Raw genomic sequence first — 16,483 nt, 5'->3', positions numbered from 1 at the left:
GAATAAAATCAGCCACGATCCCCGTTCCCATGGTGTTGGCTTCAGATAAGAGAGACAGTGCTAAGCACAGAATAAATGCATACAGTCACCTACTCAGCAGCACTGGTGTCAGACAGACAGCCCTGCTCCTCAATGGGGATTCCTTCTTGGGGCAGGGTGAGGAAGAAAGTACCTGAGTCTTCAATGGACTCAATTAGAAAAATGATTCCAAAGTGTGCTAATGCAGCAGCTACACCTCCTGTCTGTAAGAAATGCTTCTGTGTCTTTAGATAGACTCTCAGATCCCCAGGTGCTTACTAATCCAAAGACAGTCTTGGTTTGTAATTCATGGCATTAGCCCTAAACTGGGGGGGGGGGGGAGAGGGGGTAATACTAACAATTTTAAATTTAATTTTAGTGACATTATATTAGACTATAACGCTCTTCTGAATTCATACTTCAAATGTCGTTTTATTTTTATTTATTTGTTTGCATTTATTTATTTTGGGGGTGTTTGTTTGTTTGTTTGTTCATTTGTTTTGAGACAGGGTTTCTCTATATAACAGTCCTGGCTGTCCTGGAACTCACTTTGTAGACCAGGCTGGTTGAACTCACAGAGATCCATCTGCCTCTGCCTTCCGACTAAAGGCGTGCATAACTACGCCCCGCCAAAATGTACCGTTTTAAAATGACCCCTTCCAGGCTATAAAATACTTATATCCTCATCGTGGAACCCCTGAGAAATAAGAAAACTTCAGAGAAGACAAAGATGTATATTTCCATCACCACAGCTACTGTAAATGCCTCCTTCCCTTCTAGTCTCGTGTAGCCCAGGCTGGCCTGGTATGTGCTATGTCTCCAAGGATGATGAGAATACATTTGAGCTTCTGATCCTCTAGCCTCTACCTCCCAAGTGTTGAGATTACAGGTGTGTGCTGCCCCACCCAGTTTATATTGTACTAGGGATCCAATCCACCGCTTCCTACCTGCTAGGCAAGCACTCTGCTGACTGAGAGTGCTTTAAAGTGCTGTTTTTAATCTTTATTTTCAGTTTAGTCAGACTTTCAATGTGGTTTTGCAACTTGAGTTTTTGCATTTAAAAAGAAATGCATTGAGACTTTCTTCACGTCATTAATTTTCCTAAATGTAGCTCCTGAGATTGTTTTTAAAAAAATCACCCTGCCGGGCGGTGGTGGTTCACGCCTTTAATCCCAGCACTCCGGAGGCAGAGCCAGGATATCTGTGAGTTCGAGGCCAGCCTGGTCTACAGAGCGAGATCCAGGACAGGCACCAAAATACACAGAGAAACCCTGTCTCGAAAAATCCTACAGCTACACCTCAAAGCCCAGCTTGAGTACTTTGTTTTCGAAGGGAAGAACTCTATCTGGGACTGGTTCCGGGCCTGTGTAAGGGCTGCCCAGAAAATTGTGGGTAAGGCGACAGAGTCAGCGTCCGCACAAAATGCCTCCATCTCCTTAAGTTTTTCTAGAGGATTGAATCAGGATTCCCAAAGATCTTCAAAGGCGAATGACTCTGCGAAAGGCCATCTAGAGAAACAAGATGCAGCCCTCCCAGAAATCCCCGAAGGACAGACAGAGCGGTGCTCAGGACTTCCAAGTCTCAAAGGAGCCGCGTTTGCATCCGGTTTTCTGCGGGGATCCATGCGCGCCGCGGCCCCGCCTGGCTCTCTCTGCCCCAGGCGTCCCCTACCAAGCCGCGCCCTCGGAGACCCCAATTCCGGCCACGGGTTTGAACTTGGGAGGAGCGCGCCTGGGGTTCCCGCCCTGCCGGGATCCACCACCCTCCCCACCGGGACCGCGCAGGCGCAGGCGGCCAAGAGTCCGACCACAGTCCCGGAGCCCCAAGGTTGCGCCGGTGCCATCGCGGCCACTGCCACCGCTCACTATGATCCCGGGTCCCCGTCTGCTGCTAGCCACGGTGCTCTGCCTGGGGCTCGGCGCGCTCGTGTCTTCTTCGGGGTCCTCGGGCGTCCGAAAGCGAGGTCCCTCGGTGACCGCCAACGTGATCCTGCGGCTCCTGCAACTTCCCCTCCTGCGGGCCAGGCACCGGGGCGCTTAGGCGACCCCACCGCAGTGGCACGGCTGGAGAGGAGGGACTGCCGGCGGGGGGGACTGGCGGGGACTTGGGGGTGGGATACTGTTTGGGACTGGAGGGAACTCGGGGATGGGGGCTAGAGGAGGGACTAACTGGGACTTGAGACTGGCTGGGACTGGAGGTGACCACGCGGCAAGCGGGAGGGGACGTCTGTGAGGAGCTAATGGTGCGCTCCGCCACCCGGGCTACAGGGCCAACTCCCGCGGTCCCCGCCGCCGGTTGTCTGGACTTGTGGTCCGGGCGGGTCCAGCGTGAGCAGCCTGGGACCCCGGACAAGCTCCCTGAACCCACAGGCCCTTCCTTCTAGAAGGGAGGCTGCTGGAGTACTTCCTTGGCCTGGAACAAAGCTGGAAGAATGTGAGGGGAGGGGACAGGATGCCTGCTTAAGACGTCACCCGCTGGGAAGAGCCTAGGTCCCGGACAGGCTCAGTTGAGACCTGTCCTCTTGCCCTGTTTAGGAACTGTCACCCTCCTAAACAGTTTTTAACTTTGTGACGGGCCTGATTTGAGTCCTGGGCAGGCATGACAAGGTGACACTTTGAATCTTAAGGGAGGCAGGTGGGGAATCGCCAGGAATTTAGTCCATACAGTGTTCACTGCTGAAGTTCTAGTTCAGTCTGTTTTACCCCAGGATAGAAGATAAAGAAAAGGTGCTAGGAAAAAGGGAGGGAGGGATTGCTGAGGTATGGTAATGACCATGTCCAGGGAAAAAGAAAAAAAAAAAAAAAAAACCCTAGCAGTCTTGGAATAGGGTGGGACCAGCGGTAAGTGGTCTTAATGACCGGTCTGCTTTGCCACTGGAAATGATACCTCAGGACTGGCAGAAGGTTTAAATCTTCCATGGCAGACTCAACCAAAGAGCCAGCAAGAAGAGAGAAGTCAGCCCAGCACCCAGTGTCACTCTCCTGAGACCCGAAAGCCATCATGATTAGAGTAACATCCATCCTCAGGCAACCCCTTGATCTTTTAGGTATCTAAACTGGAGAATTCGTGCAAGCCACACAACTAACGCAGATTTGGTCTGCGGATACTATTTCAGATAAAACCATAAGCATAAAATTCATACAACTTTGAAATATTGAAGGAAGTGAACCTAATATAGGTTGGATGCCATTTAAAAACACTTGCCTGGTGAGGAAAAACCAAGGTGGCAAAGGCCGGGGTGCCAACCGGAATTGCTGGTGCAAGGCTGGGGTGTCAACAGGAATTGCTGGTGCAGAGTTCTCCAGGCGGGAAAGCCATTCTTGGCTCAGAGTGTACCTAAAGGGCAGTTTGTCTTTGGGGGCAGGACTGTGGGCAGAATGGCCTGAGATGAGGCTGGATGAGTAAGAGAAAGACTCCGAACAGCCTTAAAAGTAACGGCTAGGAGTGTGGCCATTAAGGCCATCATTCTTAGGACTCACAGGTTACCCTAAGGCAGTGGTTCTCAACCTTCCTAATGCTGTGACCCTTTAATACAGTTCCTCATGCTGGGGTGACCCCCGACCATAAAATTATTTTTCGTTACTACTTCATAACTGTAATTTTACTACTGTTATGAATTGTAATGTACATATCTGATATGCAGAATATCTGATATTCGACCCCTGTGAAAGGTTCATTTGACCCCCACCCGAAAGGGGTCTCTACCCACAGGTTGCGAATCCCTGCTCCAAGGTAAAGTGGCTGGAGGGCTTTGCACATGGAAATGACATGATTTCATATACGCTCATAAATTTCTGTGGTCACTTCAGAGCTCGAACTGAGAGGCCGTCCGGGGCTCCATGCTAGCACTCCAGATGGTGGCTGGGATCAGGGTGGTCATCTTGGGAATGGGGAACAAGGAACTTGAAGTAGACATTGGAGGCATAATAAACAGGAGTTACCTCAAAGCTTAGATGAAAAAGGGGAGTAGGGTAGTTAGATAAAGAGCATGATGCCTAAGTAGGTGTGGATTAACAATGGGTAATTCTTCAGGGTCTGTCCCTGGTAATGTTGGAAACACCTCACCCAGAGAGCTTTTGAAATGCATTGATGGAGAGCTACTCGGAGCAAGTCAGCAGCAGTCTGTGCAGTAGTGTCCAACCACTTACAGGGGACACCTCCTGGCCAGCCTGTGGCGCAGCCTAGGAGTAGAGGAAAGTCTACAGAAGAAAGGCCACGGCTGCGGGGAAGGGGCAGGGCGGGGCGTCCTGACTACATCTACCGCACTGTCACTAAGACTCCGGCCCTAGTCTCTGGACTGTTGCCTGTTTTCATCTTTTTCGCCAAGCTTACTGAGTTCTGACAGACAGAGGTGTATGTAGGTGAACCTCACACAGACCTGCATTGCTTGGGACTTGAGTTCCTTTTTTTAATGAATGTCTTACGACAATTCAGCGTAATGGAAAAATAGAGACATTAAAAAAGAAATGTGGGCTAACTGGCTGTGACTAGGCTATGTTGTTTCGCCCACAGTCCTTTCTTTCACTATGGCTCTATTTAAAGCTAGGAATCTGTAAATAAAAGGCATGAGGTGCTGCCCCCCAACACATACACAGTGGGGAATCCTGCCTCCATTTCAGCCTTGCAGCCTCCTGTCCCACTGACGCTCTGGTGTGAGCTCTGGATTGCAGACTCAGAATCCATTTTCCAGAGAATGCCATGGGTTTTATGCACAGGCCAGCACAGAGTACATAAAAATTGACACTGCCATCTTTCCCACTTTTAACCATGTCAGGAAGTGGTGGCCGTGGGGTGGTGGCTAGGTGACTTTGGGCAAGTTATCTATTGTCTGAGACTTTGTTTCTTCTTCTGTAGAAAGTGTATGGAAATGATAAATATCCATTATTATGTGTATATTTGGAGGGTACGTATCTGCATATAATATGGATTTTTGCAAATTAAGTGTGATAAAGCAGGTAAGTGTTCAGTTTGTGGTCCCTCATTTGTGAGGTCACTCTTGAGTGTTGTTCATCCATGAATCTTAGTGTGAGCTTGAGAGCAATTGTCACCCATCTAATAGATGAGATATACAGCTCAATTTTAACTTCCTGAAGGCCCCATGGCCAGTTAGTAGTGGAATTGGGTTTAACCATTTTGAACTTGGTGTCTTCTTGGGTGAATCTGAAAGTAGATCAACACAGGATTGACCCTCCAGGGGTGTGGTCAGTCTCTGTGAGCACCTCATCCCTCCTTATCTACCTCCTCAAACCCTCAGTGCCCCATAATTTTCAAATGACTTTCAGGGGCAGCCTCAGGGAAAAAGAAGTGTCAAGATGCGTACCCACTAAGTATGGTGTGGAAAGCAGGTACCATCTTTTCCAAGGAGTCTACTCCAGTCCCCACCCCACCTCCCCTCCTGTGGGGTGACACTTGGCCTGTCTGCTTTCTGTTGGCATTGTGCTGAGATCTGGGAATCAGGAAGGACTGTCTCCATTCTCTAGGTGCTCCCTGTTTTTTTTTTGGTTTTTCGAGACAGGGTTTCTCTGTGTAGCTTTGCGCCTCTCCTGGAACTCACTTGGTAGCCCAGGCTGGCCTCGAACTCACAGAGATCCGCCTGGCTCTGCCTCCCGAGTGCTGGGATTAAAGGCGTGCGCCACCACCGCCCGGCTAGGTGCTCCCTGTTAATGAGAAGTCACAGATTAGTAAGAGGGGCCCTTGGGCTGAGATCCTAATGCTTTCACTCCTAGCTGGGAAGCTCAGGCTACTCACCTACCCTCCCTCCTCCCCTAACAGTTCCTGCTTCGCTCCAGGTGGGCTGAGGAGAATTCCATATGGTGGTAAAGCACAGACCCCCATCTCAGCTTTCCAGAGAACCTCATTCTTGAGCTGCTGTGGAGTGTCCAGATTCTCCTCTTTGGGCTCCGTGGGAGGCCCGTTCCCAAAGCCTCATTTGCTTCCCTTCACTCTGGCAAAGCTGAGAGTAACATTAGTCCTCAGGCCCCATGGAACAGGCAGCAGCTCCCTGCCCCAGCCATGGGAAAGGCTGCTCTGATGCTCGGCACCCAGAGCGTGAGGCCTGCCTAGCTGCCTTGGCTCCAGGAAGGAGAGTCAGGTGAGGGATATGCCCATCATTGTCTCTGAGACTGTCATCTTCCATTCCTTGCCTCCCACTCCTCCGTGGCGCCCTCTCCCAATCCTTCCCGACCTCCAGGACTTCACATACAGTGTTCTTGGGCACCTCTCACATGTTGTCTTGTACCACCTGTGGTTATTTTTGACTTTTCTTTTTTTAATTTTTATTTTGAGACCTGGAACTTACGGGCCTCAACCTCGCACTGATCTCTGTCTCCGCCTCCCACTTCACCGTTTATCCTGTTATATGCCGCCTTTAGGACAGTTTGTGCAGGGACCTTGCCTTGTTTGTAGGTATTTAATAACTATTTGTTGGCTAAACAAGGTTGGACTTTGTCATTTCTGTTAGAGTTGGGAACATTCTGATGTGATTCCTTTCACTATCCTCATGGAGCTGAAGGGCGTGGCAACTGGGAGGAAAAAAATTGAGAGCTATGTGAGCTGGGCTGTGTGTGTGAAAATGGGATTTTCATTGCAGGTGCTGTTGGGTAGCAGGTTCGTTTTCTTCATCTGCTGCTGCTGCCTACGTTGTTGCTTTCTAAGAATTTACTCCCTTAGTTTTAGAGTCGGAAGGCTTTGCAAGTATCTTTCTGGTTGTCTCTTTAAAATTACAGCCCTGGTTCTCTGGCGGAGCTGTTCGGTTCCTGCCCACATTCCTTTCTCACCCGGGCATGGAAAGCCCTTGGAGAAGCCACTTCTCACTGCCTGACTCACTCCTGCTGAAGCGGCCTTTTGTCCCCAAGCCACACTGGTGGCTGTCTCCTGTCATACCTCACACGAAGAAGAGTCGCGTCTTCAAAGCTTTCAGGAAAGCTCTTGTATAGAAATGATAATAAAACAGTGTCTGCTTTGGCCACATGGAAATGTAAATGCCACACAAAGCACTAAATATCACATCAGCCCGTGACAGGCGTTCTGATATATTGGCAGAAGTCCTTGCCTTGAGCTGAGTTTGACAGTCTTTACCCAGTGATTTTTCTAGATTTGCAAGGCATCTTTTTTCTTTGACAACCCTTCTTATATTTCTTAAAGTCATCCCTTGAATGTCTTTTTTTACCCATTCAAACAGTAAATTGGTTCGTATAATCTAAACTTGCTAATGGAATGAATGCCCTTTGACTCCGTGGCCTTTTCAAGCCTTCTGTCTCCAAATCATCTGAACATAGTGATTTGTGAAGCGCAACGTGTATAATTTCATTCCAGGTGAAACAGTTTTTAAAAAGAAACTCCAAGAACTTTTAAGGTTTAATCTGAAAAAAAAAAAAACAAAAAACTGTGGCTTGTATTTCTAGCCATGTTATCTTTCTTTTGTTCTAAGATGACGGAGAAAGAACAAATTCTACTTGGGTGACCATGAGAACTAGACACCTGAACCCAGTGTTGAAGTTTACAGGATGATAGCTTTGTGGGCAGCCACACACCGGTTAGTGGTTAGCTGTCCTGCTGGGGACCTGGTGTCTTACTGCTCTGGGATGTGAGTGGCATCTCTGGATGGTCCCTTGACAGCAGATGTCTACCAAGAACTCATCACGAGTGTGGCAGTGTTTGAAATGACAAAAAAAAAAATTTGGATAGGTAGCCTTCAGCGCTCACCATTTTATTTTTCTTTCTGTCAGGAGTAGAGAGAAGAGCAATATTCTCTGTTCTCATCTTCATCCACAAAGCAGGAAAGGGGGAGAAGCAGAGCTGTGGTTTTCTAGGGCTCAAGGTGCTTAATGCTTGTTGAGTGAATATTTGGGAATGAACTGCTCCCACACAGTGTTACGTCAGCACTTCTAACTAGCCTCATGCTACCGGACTCTCATAAAACACTGATGGGCAGGCTTTCCTATGGGGACCAATTTTCAGATTTAATTTTGACTTAGCTCAGATTGCTGTCTTTTTCATGTGGTGACCTTCTACTCTGCATCTCAATTACCCGCAGGTCTTCTTTGATGTGAAGATCGGAGACAAAGATGTGGGTAGAATTGTGATTGGCCTCTTTGGAAAAGTGGTACCCAAGACAGTGGAAAACTTCGTGGCTCTGGCAACAGGAGAGGTCTGTCCCAGCCTTATTGACTTTAACTGAGCACAAGTGTGGATCTTCCTTACTACAAGATCCAAAGATGTCTTCTGGAAAAAAATGGCAATTATCATATCAGATGAGTGTGTGACACCTTAGACTTTTCTGTTTCTTAAATGTATTTTTTTCTTAAAAACTGTTTTCTTAAAATTATTCAATTGCTCATTGTTCTTAGGCTTCGAGAAATTGAGAGGAAAAACCTCCAGTGAAAATGCAGAGCACTCTTTTTCTACTTATTCCCATTAATACTTGATTCCTGTATTTCTGTTATTTTGGCCAGTTAATGGTAAACTTTCCCTGGTATAGAATTGCTAGAACGTAGTCAAGTTCTGTAGATGTTCAAATGTTCTCCTTTTCGGATAAACACTGTTCATCTTTCAATAAGGGTTATTTCTACTTATGCATTCAATTGAAATCATCTCTTTAGAAAGGCTACGGGTATAAAGGAAGCATCTTCCATCGCGTCATCAAGGACTTCATGATTCAAGGAGGGGACTTCACCGCTAGGGACGGCACCGGAGGTAACACTGTCCTTGCCTTTCCCCTTTCCCATCTGCCAAGCTGAAACCTAAGCACCAGGGCCTCACAATTGTAGGGCAAAACCATAAAGCCCACTCCAGTTCTTTGTTTGTTTGAAATAGGGTCTCTGTGTAGCCCTGGATGCCCTGGAACTCACTCTGTAGACCAGTTCCGGGATTAAAGGCATGCGCCACCACTGCCCAGATCCCACTCCAGTTCTTTAAGAAGGATGGAGTTGTAGAGCCCTAGCGCCAGAATCCTGGCAGATCTGAATAAGTGAGGTGCTCCTGAGGTTAAGCAGGATTCCTTGATCCTTCGTGGACTTTACACAGTATAGAGACAGTCATTTGGCAGGATATTTTGCAGGCACTAAACAGATCTTTCTCGGTATGTAGAAGATAGAACAATGTTTGCCATGGAAAGGGAAACTAAAACAAAGGTGTGCCTACACTGGTGTGGCAGCCAGCAGCCAATGTGGGTGTGGAGGGGAAGGGGCCAGAAGAACACCACTGGCATGTTGGTGGCAGATGATGGTGAATTTTTGCCTCTTCTGTCAAAATGCTTTCTTTTGTGGTTGGCCCTTTTAGGAATAAAAAAATGTTTAAGTCCATCAACAAATGTTTAAGAGCCATCAACAAATGTAATACAAACTAAGTTTTATAAGCAAAGTTCAATAGAAGATACACTTAGATTTCTAGTTTCAAACTACACTGTGTTATCTCTCCGAGGGTCATAATTGTCCAATTCCAGGGAGTGTTTTCTCTCCAGCGAGCATACTTTTTCAGAGCACATACCATCCAAGCATCTAGACAGAACTTAAATCTACTTCAGAATTAAATGCTGGTTTTGGTAGCTATCATGGCTAAGCAATGAAGAAGCCCCTAGGCTATTTTCAGATATTATTTTGACATTGCATTTGTTGCAATGGCTTATTTATTTATTTATTTAAAAAATGTTGCCATTTAACCCTTCCATTTGCCATACACATTTTGAAGATTGAGTTTTAGTTCTTATAAAAATACAAAAGGCTAGGGATGTAGCTCAGTGATAGAGCACTTGCCTGGCATGCATGAGACCTTGCGTTCAATCAACCCCCAGCACCACAAAACCAGAAAAAAAAAATCTTACCATCGTGGTACAGGGTGTGAAGTGCAGGGTGGAGAAGAGAGAGGCACTCAGGTTCCTTGGGGATGAGATTTGCTGAGAACCATGCATAGAAGCAACCCGGCTGCTGCAACAGCGGCTCCCCGGCAACGGTGCAGCTGGCTGTGTGGCACCTGTGCCCTCCCCCTGCTCCTGCTTTCTTACCAGAGTCCGGCAGAAACAGCCACAACTTTACTTTGACCTCTTTTCCTGTTTTGATTCTCTGTTTTGCCTTCCCTGCTCAGTGTGCATATGTGTGTGGCGGACGGGCGGGTATATGTGGCAGGGGTGGGGAGGAAGAGATCTTAGGTTAACATTTTCTGAGTTTGGAAGAGGAAATTTTGGACCATTTAGCCTCGACCTCTCCATGAGCAGAGCTAGCCACTAGGCCATCTCCTATGTCCTAGACAGTCAGCTTTAAAATTCTTGGCTTTGATTCCACTTCTGGTACTTCTAACTGAGCCAGGATTTTGAGGTTGGCAATTCCTGGGCAAACAGACCGTCAGAAGGAGAGGTAGGCAGGACAGGCCCCTGAAGGGCTGAAACATGGGGAGGGTGGCTCTCGCAGTCCACACTGCTGCTCTGAGGAAAAGGTTCTTGCCGTGGCTGCTGCTTTGCTGGAGCGCCAGGGCATGGATGTTCCTAGTCTTGATCATCTTCTGTGTCCTATGGGCTCTCAGGTCACACCTGTCACTTACGGACTAGCTGCTACTGCTCTTGGTGCTGAGATAAGAAAAAACAGTAGGCGTAGAGTCAGGGAACTAGATGTTGCAGTTCTGCTCTGCTATTGGCCAGTTTTGTAATTGTTCCCAGCAAAAACCAGGACCGAGAAGGCCTGTTCCATGGGGTTGTTGTGGGGTTAAACCAATGTATGCACTCAGTGCTTGGTTGCCTGGATGGGTGCTGAGATGGGAGGGACCTAGAACAAGTCATCTGAGCATACAGCAGAGACAAAGCCCCCAGGATGCCTCAGACACCTTTCTACCCTGTTTTCAGATGCCATCATCCTTCAAAATGAAATCACTGACTTATTTGGTCAAATTTTGGCTTGAGGCCATGGGTATTTTCATCTCGTGCCATAGTAAGGGCCTTCTTCGGTTCAGTTCAGACCCTGGTGCCTGTTTCCTTAATGAGTCCGTTTTACCTACCCTTTCACTGCTTACGTTTGCCTATCCTCATTCCTGTCACCTGTGGGTTCCTATAAACTGATTCCATGACAGGCTTCAGTTCCTCTGAAGAGTTTGCTTTTGACATTTGCTTTTGTCCCTCCTTCTTTGGCCTTACCCAGGTATGAGCATTTTTGGTGAGACTTTTCCTGATGAGAACTTCAAACTCAAGCACTATGGCATTGGGTGGGTCAGCATGGCCAACGCTGGCCCCGACACCAATGGCTCCCAGTTCTTCATCACCTTGACCAAGCCCACCTGGTTGGATGGCAAACATGTCGTATTTGGAAAAGTCCTGGATGGGATGGTAATTTGATATATCTTTTTCCCCTCTTAGAAAGCTTTATGCTTATGAGGAGACCTTCAGCAAATCATTGAATGTTCAAATGCGTTATTAGATAGCCTTTGTATGGTGACTAGAGTTTTTTGTTGTTGTTTTTTGGTTTGTTTTTCAGGACAGGGTTTCTCTGTGTAGCCTTGGCTGTCCTGGAACTCACTCTGTAGACCAGGCTGGCCCCAAACTCACAAAGATCCACCTGCTTCTGCCTCCTGAGTGCTGGGATTAAAGGCGTGTGCCCAGCTGTGACTTGAGTTTTTGAAGGTGAATAAATTACATATGGCATGGTATTTTAATTGCTAGAAGCATCAAAACAGACACTGAAGAAGTTAGGTACTTTAGTTAATTTAAGAAATGTAACCAAATAAACTAGGGACCGAATTATGTATTCAATGAAATATTATTTGGTATTAAAAAGGACATTTAAATGCGTGCTATAACGCATATATATACGATCTGTTTGTCTGTTTGTTAGTCGGTCTTTCTGTCAATCTATCTATTCACATATACTTTGAAACCCTATCCAGTCACAAAAAGATAAATAGTGTATGAGTTTAATTATATGAGCTATTTAGAGTGGTCAAGTTCATAGAGATAGAAAAAATTGACAGTTGCCAGAGGTGGGGAGAAAGAGGTATTTAATGAATACAGACTTTAGTTTTGCAAGTTGCCAAACCTGTGGTTGCATGCATGTAACTACTACTGAGGTATGTATTCATTTTGTGACTTTTCTTGGGAAGATATGGACAAACATCTATTCACCATATTGTACCAATGAAAAACCAAGGGAGTGTGACTCTATCAAAGTCCAACTTGGTGAACCAATGAATTTATTGGGGTTTCTTACAGGAGTCTAGGTGAGAGGTTACTTACAGGAACATGGATGACTCAAAGGCAACTACATCACTGAAAATCCCATCCCAGCATGGACAGCTATTCAAAAAAGCTACAACTTTAGAGCTCTGTGCATGACTTCCTAGCAACTTAGCTGTCTTAAGAGACCTTTTTACCCACAAGTTATTCCTTATATAACTTTGGGGATGTACCTTGTGAATTTTGTAAATTTCAGGAACTTTCTGAGATTTGTGAATTGTTTACTCCTGAATCTTAAGAAGGCTGCCTCTAGAATGGAAATGTTTTGATATAGAGCATATTACTATACGATAGTCCTTAAAAAATGTTACATGTTTCTTACTACAATTAAAACAAAATATTAGCCTGCAGGTGGTGCACAACTTTAATCCCAGCACTTAAGAGGTAGAGGCAAGCAGATCTCTGAATTTGAGGCCATCCTAGTCTACACAGTGAGTACTGGGCCCTGACAGAGATATATAGTGAGAGCCTGTCTCAGAAATTAAATTAAATTAAATTAAATATTATAGCCAAGTGTGATGGTGCATGACTGTAATCCCAATACTAAAGAGGAGAGGAAGGAAGATTGTGATTTCAAGACTAGCTGTGCTATAAAGGAAGTCCTAAGCCAGCCTGGGCTAAAAGCAATCTTGTCTCAATAATAAGTAAACAAACAAATACTTAAAAAAAAAATCCTGAGCTGTGAGGTGGTAGCAAATGCCTTTAATCCCAGCACTCCAGAGGCAGAGGCTCTCTGAGTTTGAGGCCAGCTTGGTCTGAGTGAGTTCCAGGACAGCCAAGGCTACACAGAGAAACCCTGTCTTGAAAAAAAATCCTGAACTTAGCATGTGATGCCATCCACATACTAAGTTACTATAAAGACACAGATTATAATAACCAGAAATTATTAAGAGGACCCAAATCTACATTGTTAGTTATTCACTGAAAAATAACAAAGAGATCCAACTCATAACTCATTTCTGAAAGTACTCATTCTTCTCAACTCTCCTATAGCTTCCCAGAACATCTCTCTCAGCCTCTGCCAAGTGTCCAGATATCCTGGTTAGCTTTCCTATTGCTGTGATAAAACACTGACCAAAACCACTTGGAGAGTAAAGGATTTGTCTTAGTTAGCATTTGTATTGCTGATACACCATGACCAAAAGCAGATTGAGGAGGGAAGGGTTTATTTGGCTTCACTTTCAAGTCACTGTTCATCACTGAAAGAAGTCAGGACAGGAACTCAAGCAGGGCGGGAACCTGGAGGCAGGAGCTGCTGTAGAAGCCATGGAGGGGTGCTGCTTACTGACTTGCTCCCCATGGCTTGCTCAGCCTGCTTTCTTACAGAACCCAGAAACACCAACCCAGGAATAGTACCATCCATAATGGGCTGGGACCTTCCCATCAATCACCAATTAAGAAAATGCCCTACAGTCAGATCTTATGGAGGCATTTCTCAACTGAAGCTCTCTCCCCTTCTGTGACTCTAGCTTGTGTCAAGTTGACATAAAATTAGCCAACAGAGGATTTATCAGACTTCCAAATTAGAGTCCATCATCCAGGGAACTGAAGTAGAGGCCATGGAGAAATGCTACTTACTGGCCTCCTCTCCATGGCTTGCTCAGCCTGCTTTCTTATATCATCCAAAATCACCTGCTCATATGGGCTGGGCCCTTCCACATCAATCATCAATGAAGAAAATGTCCCACAGACATGCCCACAGATGGAGGTTCCCTTTCCCAGGAGACTAGTTTGTGTCTAGTTGAAACACAAAGTAGCTCAGTGACCCTGGCTTCCCTTCCCTTTCGTTTTGTGGCCCAGGGTCTCATTTGCATGTGAGTTGCTCTGTGTCATCTGAGTTTACACAGCTCCCCACGAGTTGTGGTTCTCTCACCCATTTCTACTGCTATCCTGATCCCCGCAACCAAAGGGCAGGAACTGAGCCGCACCCTGGAGAACTCATCAGAAATGACTTTCTTGGTCACAGAGCGCTCCCTCCTTCACTGTGACCCTTAGGTTCACGGGCTTGAGAGGCCCTCCAGGGCCCCTACTACTTGGCATTGAATTACATCCATAGCCTGCATTAGTATGTCTAGACGAGGATAAGGGTAGAGCTGAAACCAACCCGATGAACCCGATGTTGATAATTACAATAACCCCATGTTAATGATTACAATGGGTTGTAGCAGTTCAATTGAAATATCTTTTATTAGAGCTATGGATTTACAAGACTAGCTGAGCCTTTTTCAAATGTAACGTGCTTATTATTAAAGAAACAGGGAAATATATGTTATCTGAGTTTCTGAGAAACAAACACCTTTATTCTCTCTGAGTGGACTGATACAGCTTGTGTGTGTATGTGTGTGTGTGTGTATACATATAATAACACATATATACATATAATACACACATACCTTATATACACATACACATTTATTACATGTACACCACACACACACATAATTATATATATATATATATATATATAATTGCATGTGTATGAATGTGTATATAAAATCCCAGGATAATCTCCTAGGTGCTCCACTCCCAATGGCATTGTTTTGAAGATTGATAGTAGCAGATAAGGAGAATGCTGGAGTTATTTGCAAAGCAGCGCTCCTCAGCTTGCATGGTTTTACAATGATGAACCATATGTCCCAGGGCTGGGATGTGGCTCAATTGATAGATACTTACTGACCAGATAGGAAGTGCTAAGTTTGGTCCTCTGTACCACTTAAACCTGTGGTGGTGGTGCACATCTGTCATCTCAGCATGTGGGAGGTGGAAGCAGGACTATCAAAAGATCAAGGTCATCCTCAGCTACGTAGCAAGCCCTAGGCCAGCCTGATATTCGAGACCCTGTCTCAAAAGAGTAATAACAGCAAACATTTCCCATTTGTGCTTCTGGAATTGGACTGGCTGTTCCTGTGAATCGTCATAGCTACTAACCCCCAATGAGCCACAGATCTCCTGCTTTTTTTCTCTTGCCAGACTGTGGTACACTCCATAGAACTTCAAGCCACAGATGACCATGACCGCCCACTTACTGACTGCACCATCGTCAACAGTGGCAAGATAGATGTGAAAACGCCCTTCGTGGTCGAGGTCCCCGACTGGTGACAGACATGGTGGAAATCGAGGAACACACGCTGGCTGGTCCGTGTGTGCATCTGCTATCCACCAGGTGTCTTTCGACTCTTTAGTTAAAGTTGTACTTAAAACAACAACAAAAATTCTCTTTTAATTTCCCACTCCAGATTGCAACCAAGATTTAAAAATCAACCACACAGCCAGATGTCCTGGCAAACACCTGTAATCCCAGCACTAGGGAGGTGGAGGCAGGAGGATTAGGGGTTCAGGGCCAGCCTTGGCTACATAGTGAGTTTGAGGCTAGCCTAGTCTGTGTGGAACCCTGTTTCAAAAACCATGCCAAACAACAATAAAAATCAACCAAAGCTTATTGTGCATGAATTTTGGCATCTCACCTGCTCAGGTACTTTAAACAGAAACAACATCTCCTTCTTTTCCAATGGTGCTATTTTGAAATCAGAAAACTTCGCATTGGCTATTTATTTTTAAGAACACGGTCTTTCATTTGTTTGGTTTCACTCAGTTTCTTGTCTTCTCTATGTTGGGTGATCTGGAAAGTTTGTTTAAGAACGGTGACTAAGGCGAGGCTTAGCATTCTTTGTTCAAATAATTCTTGTCAGGTAAAGGGAAATTTGAGTAATATCATCTGTCGTATGTCATCAGCATTTTTGGGCTTTGATGTTCTTTATAATTAAATACTTTTTATATGAATTGGCTCTTTCTGCAAGACTTTTCTCCCTTTATTTATTTTTTTTTTTTAATTTTTATGTGATGGATGTCTTGTCTGCATGTATGTCTGTGCACCATGTGTGTGCAATGCCCAAGAAGTCTGGAAGAGGGCACCAGATCCCTTGCCTGGTGCTGGAGTTATAGACAGTTGTGAGCTGTCAGATGTGTGCTAGAAATTGAACCTGGGTCCTTTGGAAAAGCACCACAGATGGGCCACAGAGCTTACATCCCAAACGTAGAAGCTGATCATTCACTAATCTTCACTTAACATTTAGACCAGTGGTTCTCGAAACCTTCCTTATGCTGCGACCCTTTAATACAGTTCCTCATGTTGTGGGGACCCCCACCACCACCACCATAAAATTATTTTCATTGTTACTTCATAACTGTATCTTGCTACTGTTAATGAATCATACTATAATTTAAATATGTGGTATGTGACTCCCCCCCCCCCCA

General features: G+C 45.6%; 1 protein-coding gene across 2 annotated transcripts; it reads left to right on the top strand.

The window, feature by feature from the left end:
* Positions 1 to 1,678: 1,678 nt before the first annotated feature.
* Positions 1,679 to 16,025, top strand: Ppic (peptidylprolyl isomerase C). 2 transcript variants are annotated; one of them, XM_052742194.1, is made up of 5 exons: positions 1,679 to 2,001; positions 8,054 to 8,167; positions 8,619 to 8,712; positions 11,142 to 11,326; positions 11,475 to 15,193. In XM_052742194.1, the coding sequence occupies exons 1-5, from the start codon at positions 1,885 to 1,887 to the stop codon at positions 11,583 to 11,585; spliced, it is 621 nt and encodes a 206-aa protein (XP_052598154.1). In that variant the 5' UTR covers positions 1,679 to 1,884; the 3' UTR covers positions 11,586 to 15,193. The 2 variants fall into 2 exon arrangements, with proteins under 2 accessions (XP_052598154.1, XP_052598153.1); XM_052742193.1 differs by lacking the exon at positions 11,475 to 15,193 and adding an exon at positions 15,200 to 16,025 and having other exon boundaries at positions 1,702 to 2,001.
* Positions 16,026 to 16,483: the final 458 nt, after the last annotated feature.

Source organism: Peromyscus californicus, unplaced genomic scaffold, assembly GCF_007827085.1.
Source record: "Peromyscus californicus insignis strain IS unplaced genomic scaffold, ASM782708v3 Scaffold_17__1_contigs__length_78620276, whole genome shotgun sequence".
NCBI lineage: Eukaryota > Metazoa > Chordata > Mammalia > Rodentia > Cricetidae > Peromyscus > Peromyscus californicus.
The sequence above is the reverse complement of the archived record's forward strand: the minus strand, read 5'-3'. Positions and strand labels throughout refer to the sequence as shown.

Excerpts from the sequence above, each read along its gene's own strand:
- Ppic (XM_052742193.1), top strand. The coding sequence starts at position 1,885 with ATGATCCCGGGTCCCCGTCTGCTGCTAGCCACGGTGCTCTGCCTGGGG. Across the intron at positions 2,002-8,053 it reads GTCCCTCGGTGACCGCCAAC|GTCTTCTTTGATGTGAAGAT; the intron begins GTGATCCTGCGG and ends AATTACCCGCAG. Across the intron at positions 8,713-11,141 it reads CGCTAGGGACGGCACCGGAG|GTATGAGCATTTTTGGTGAG; the intron begins GTAACACTGTCC and ends GGCCTTACCCAG.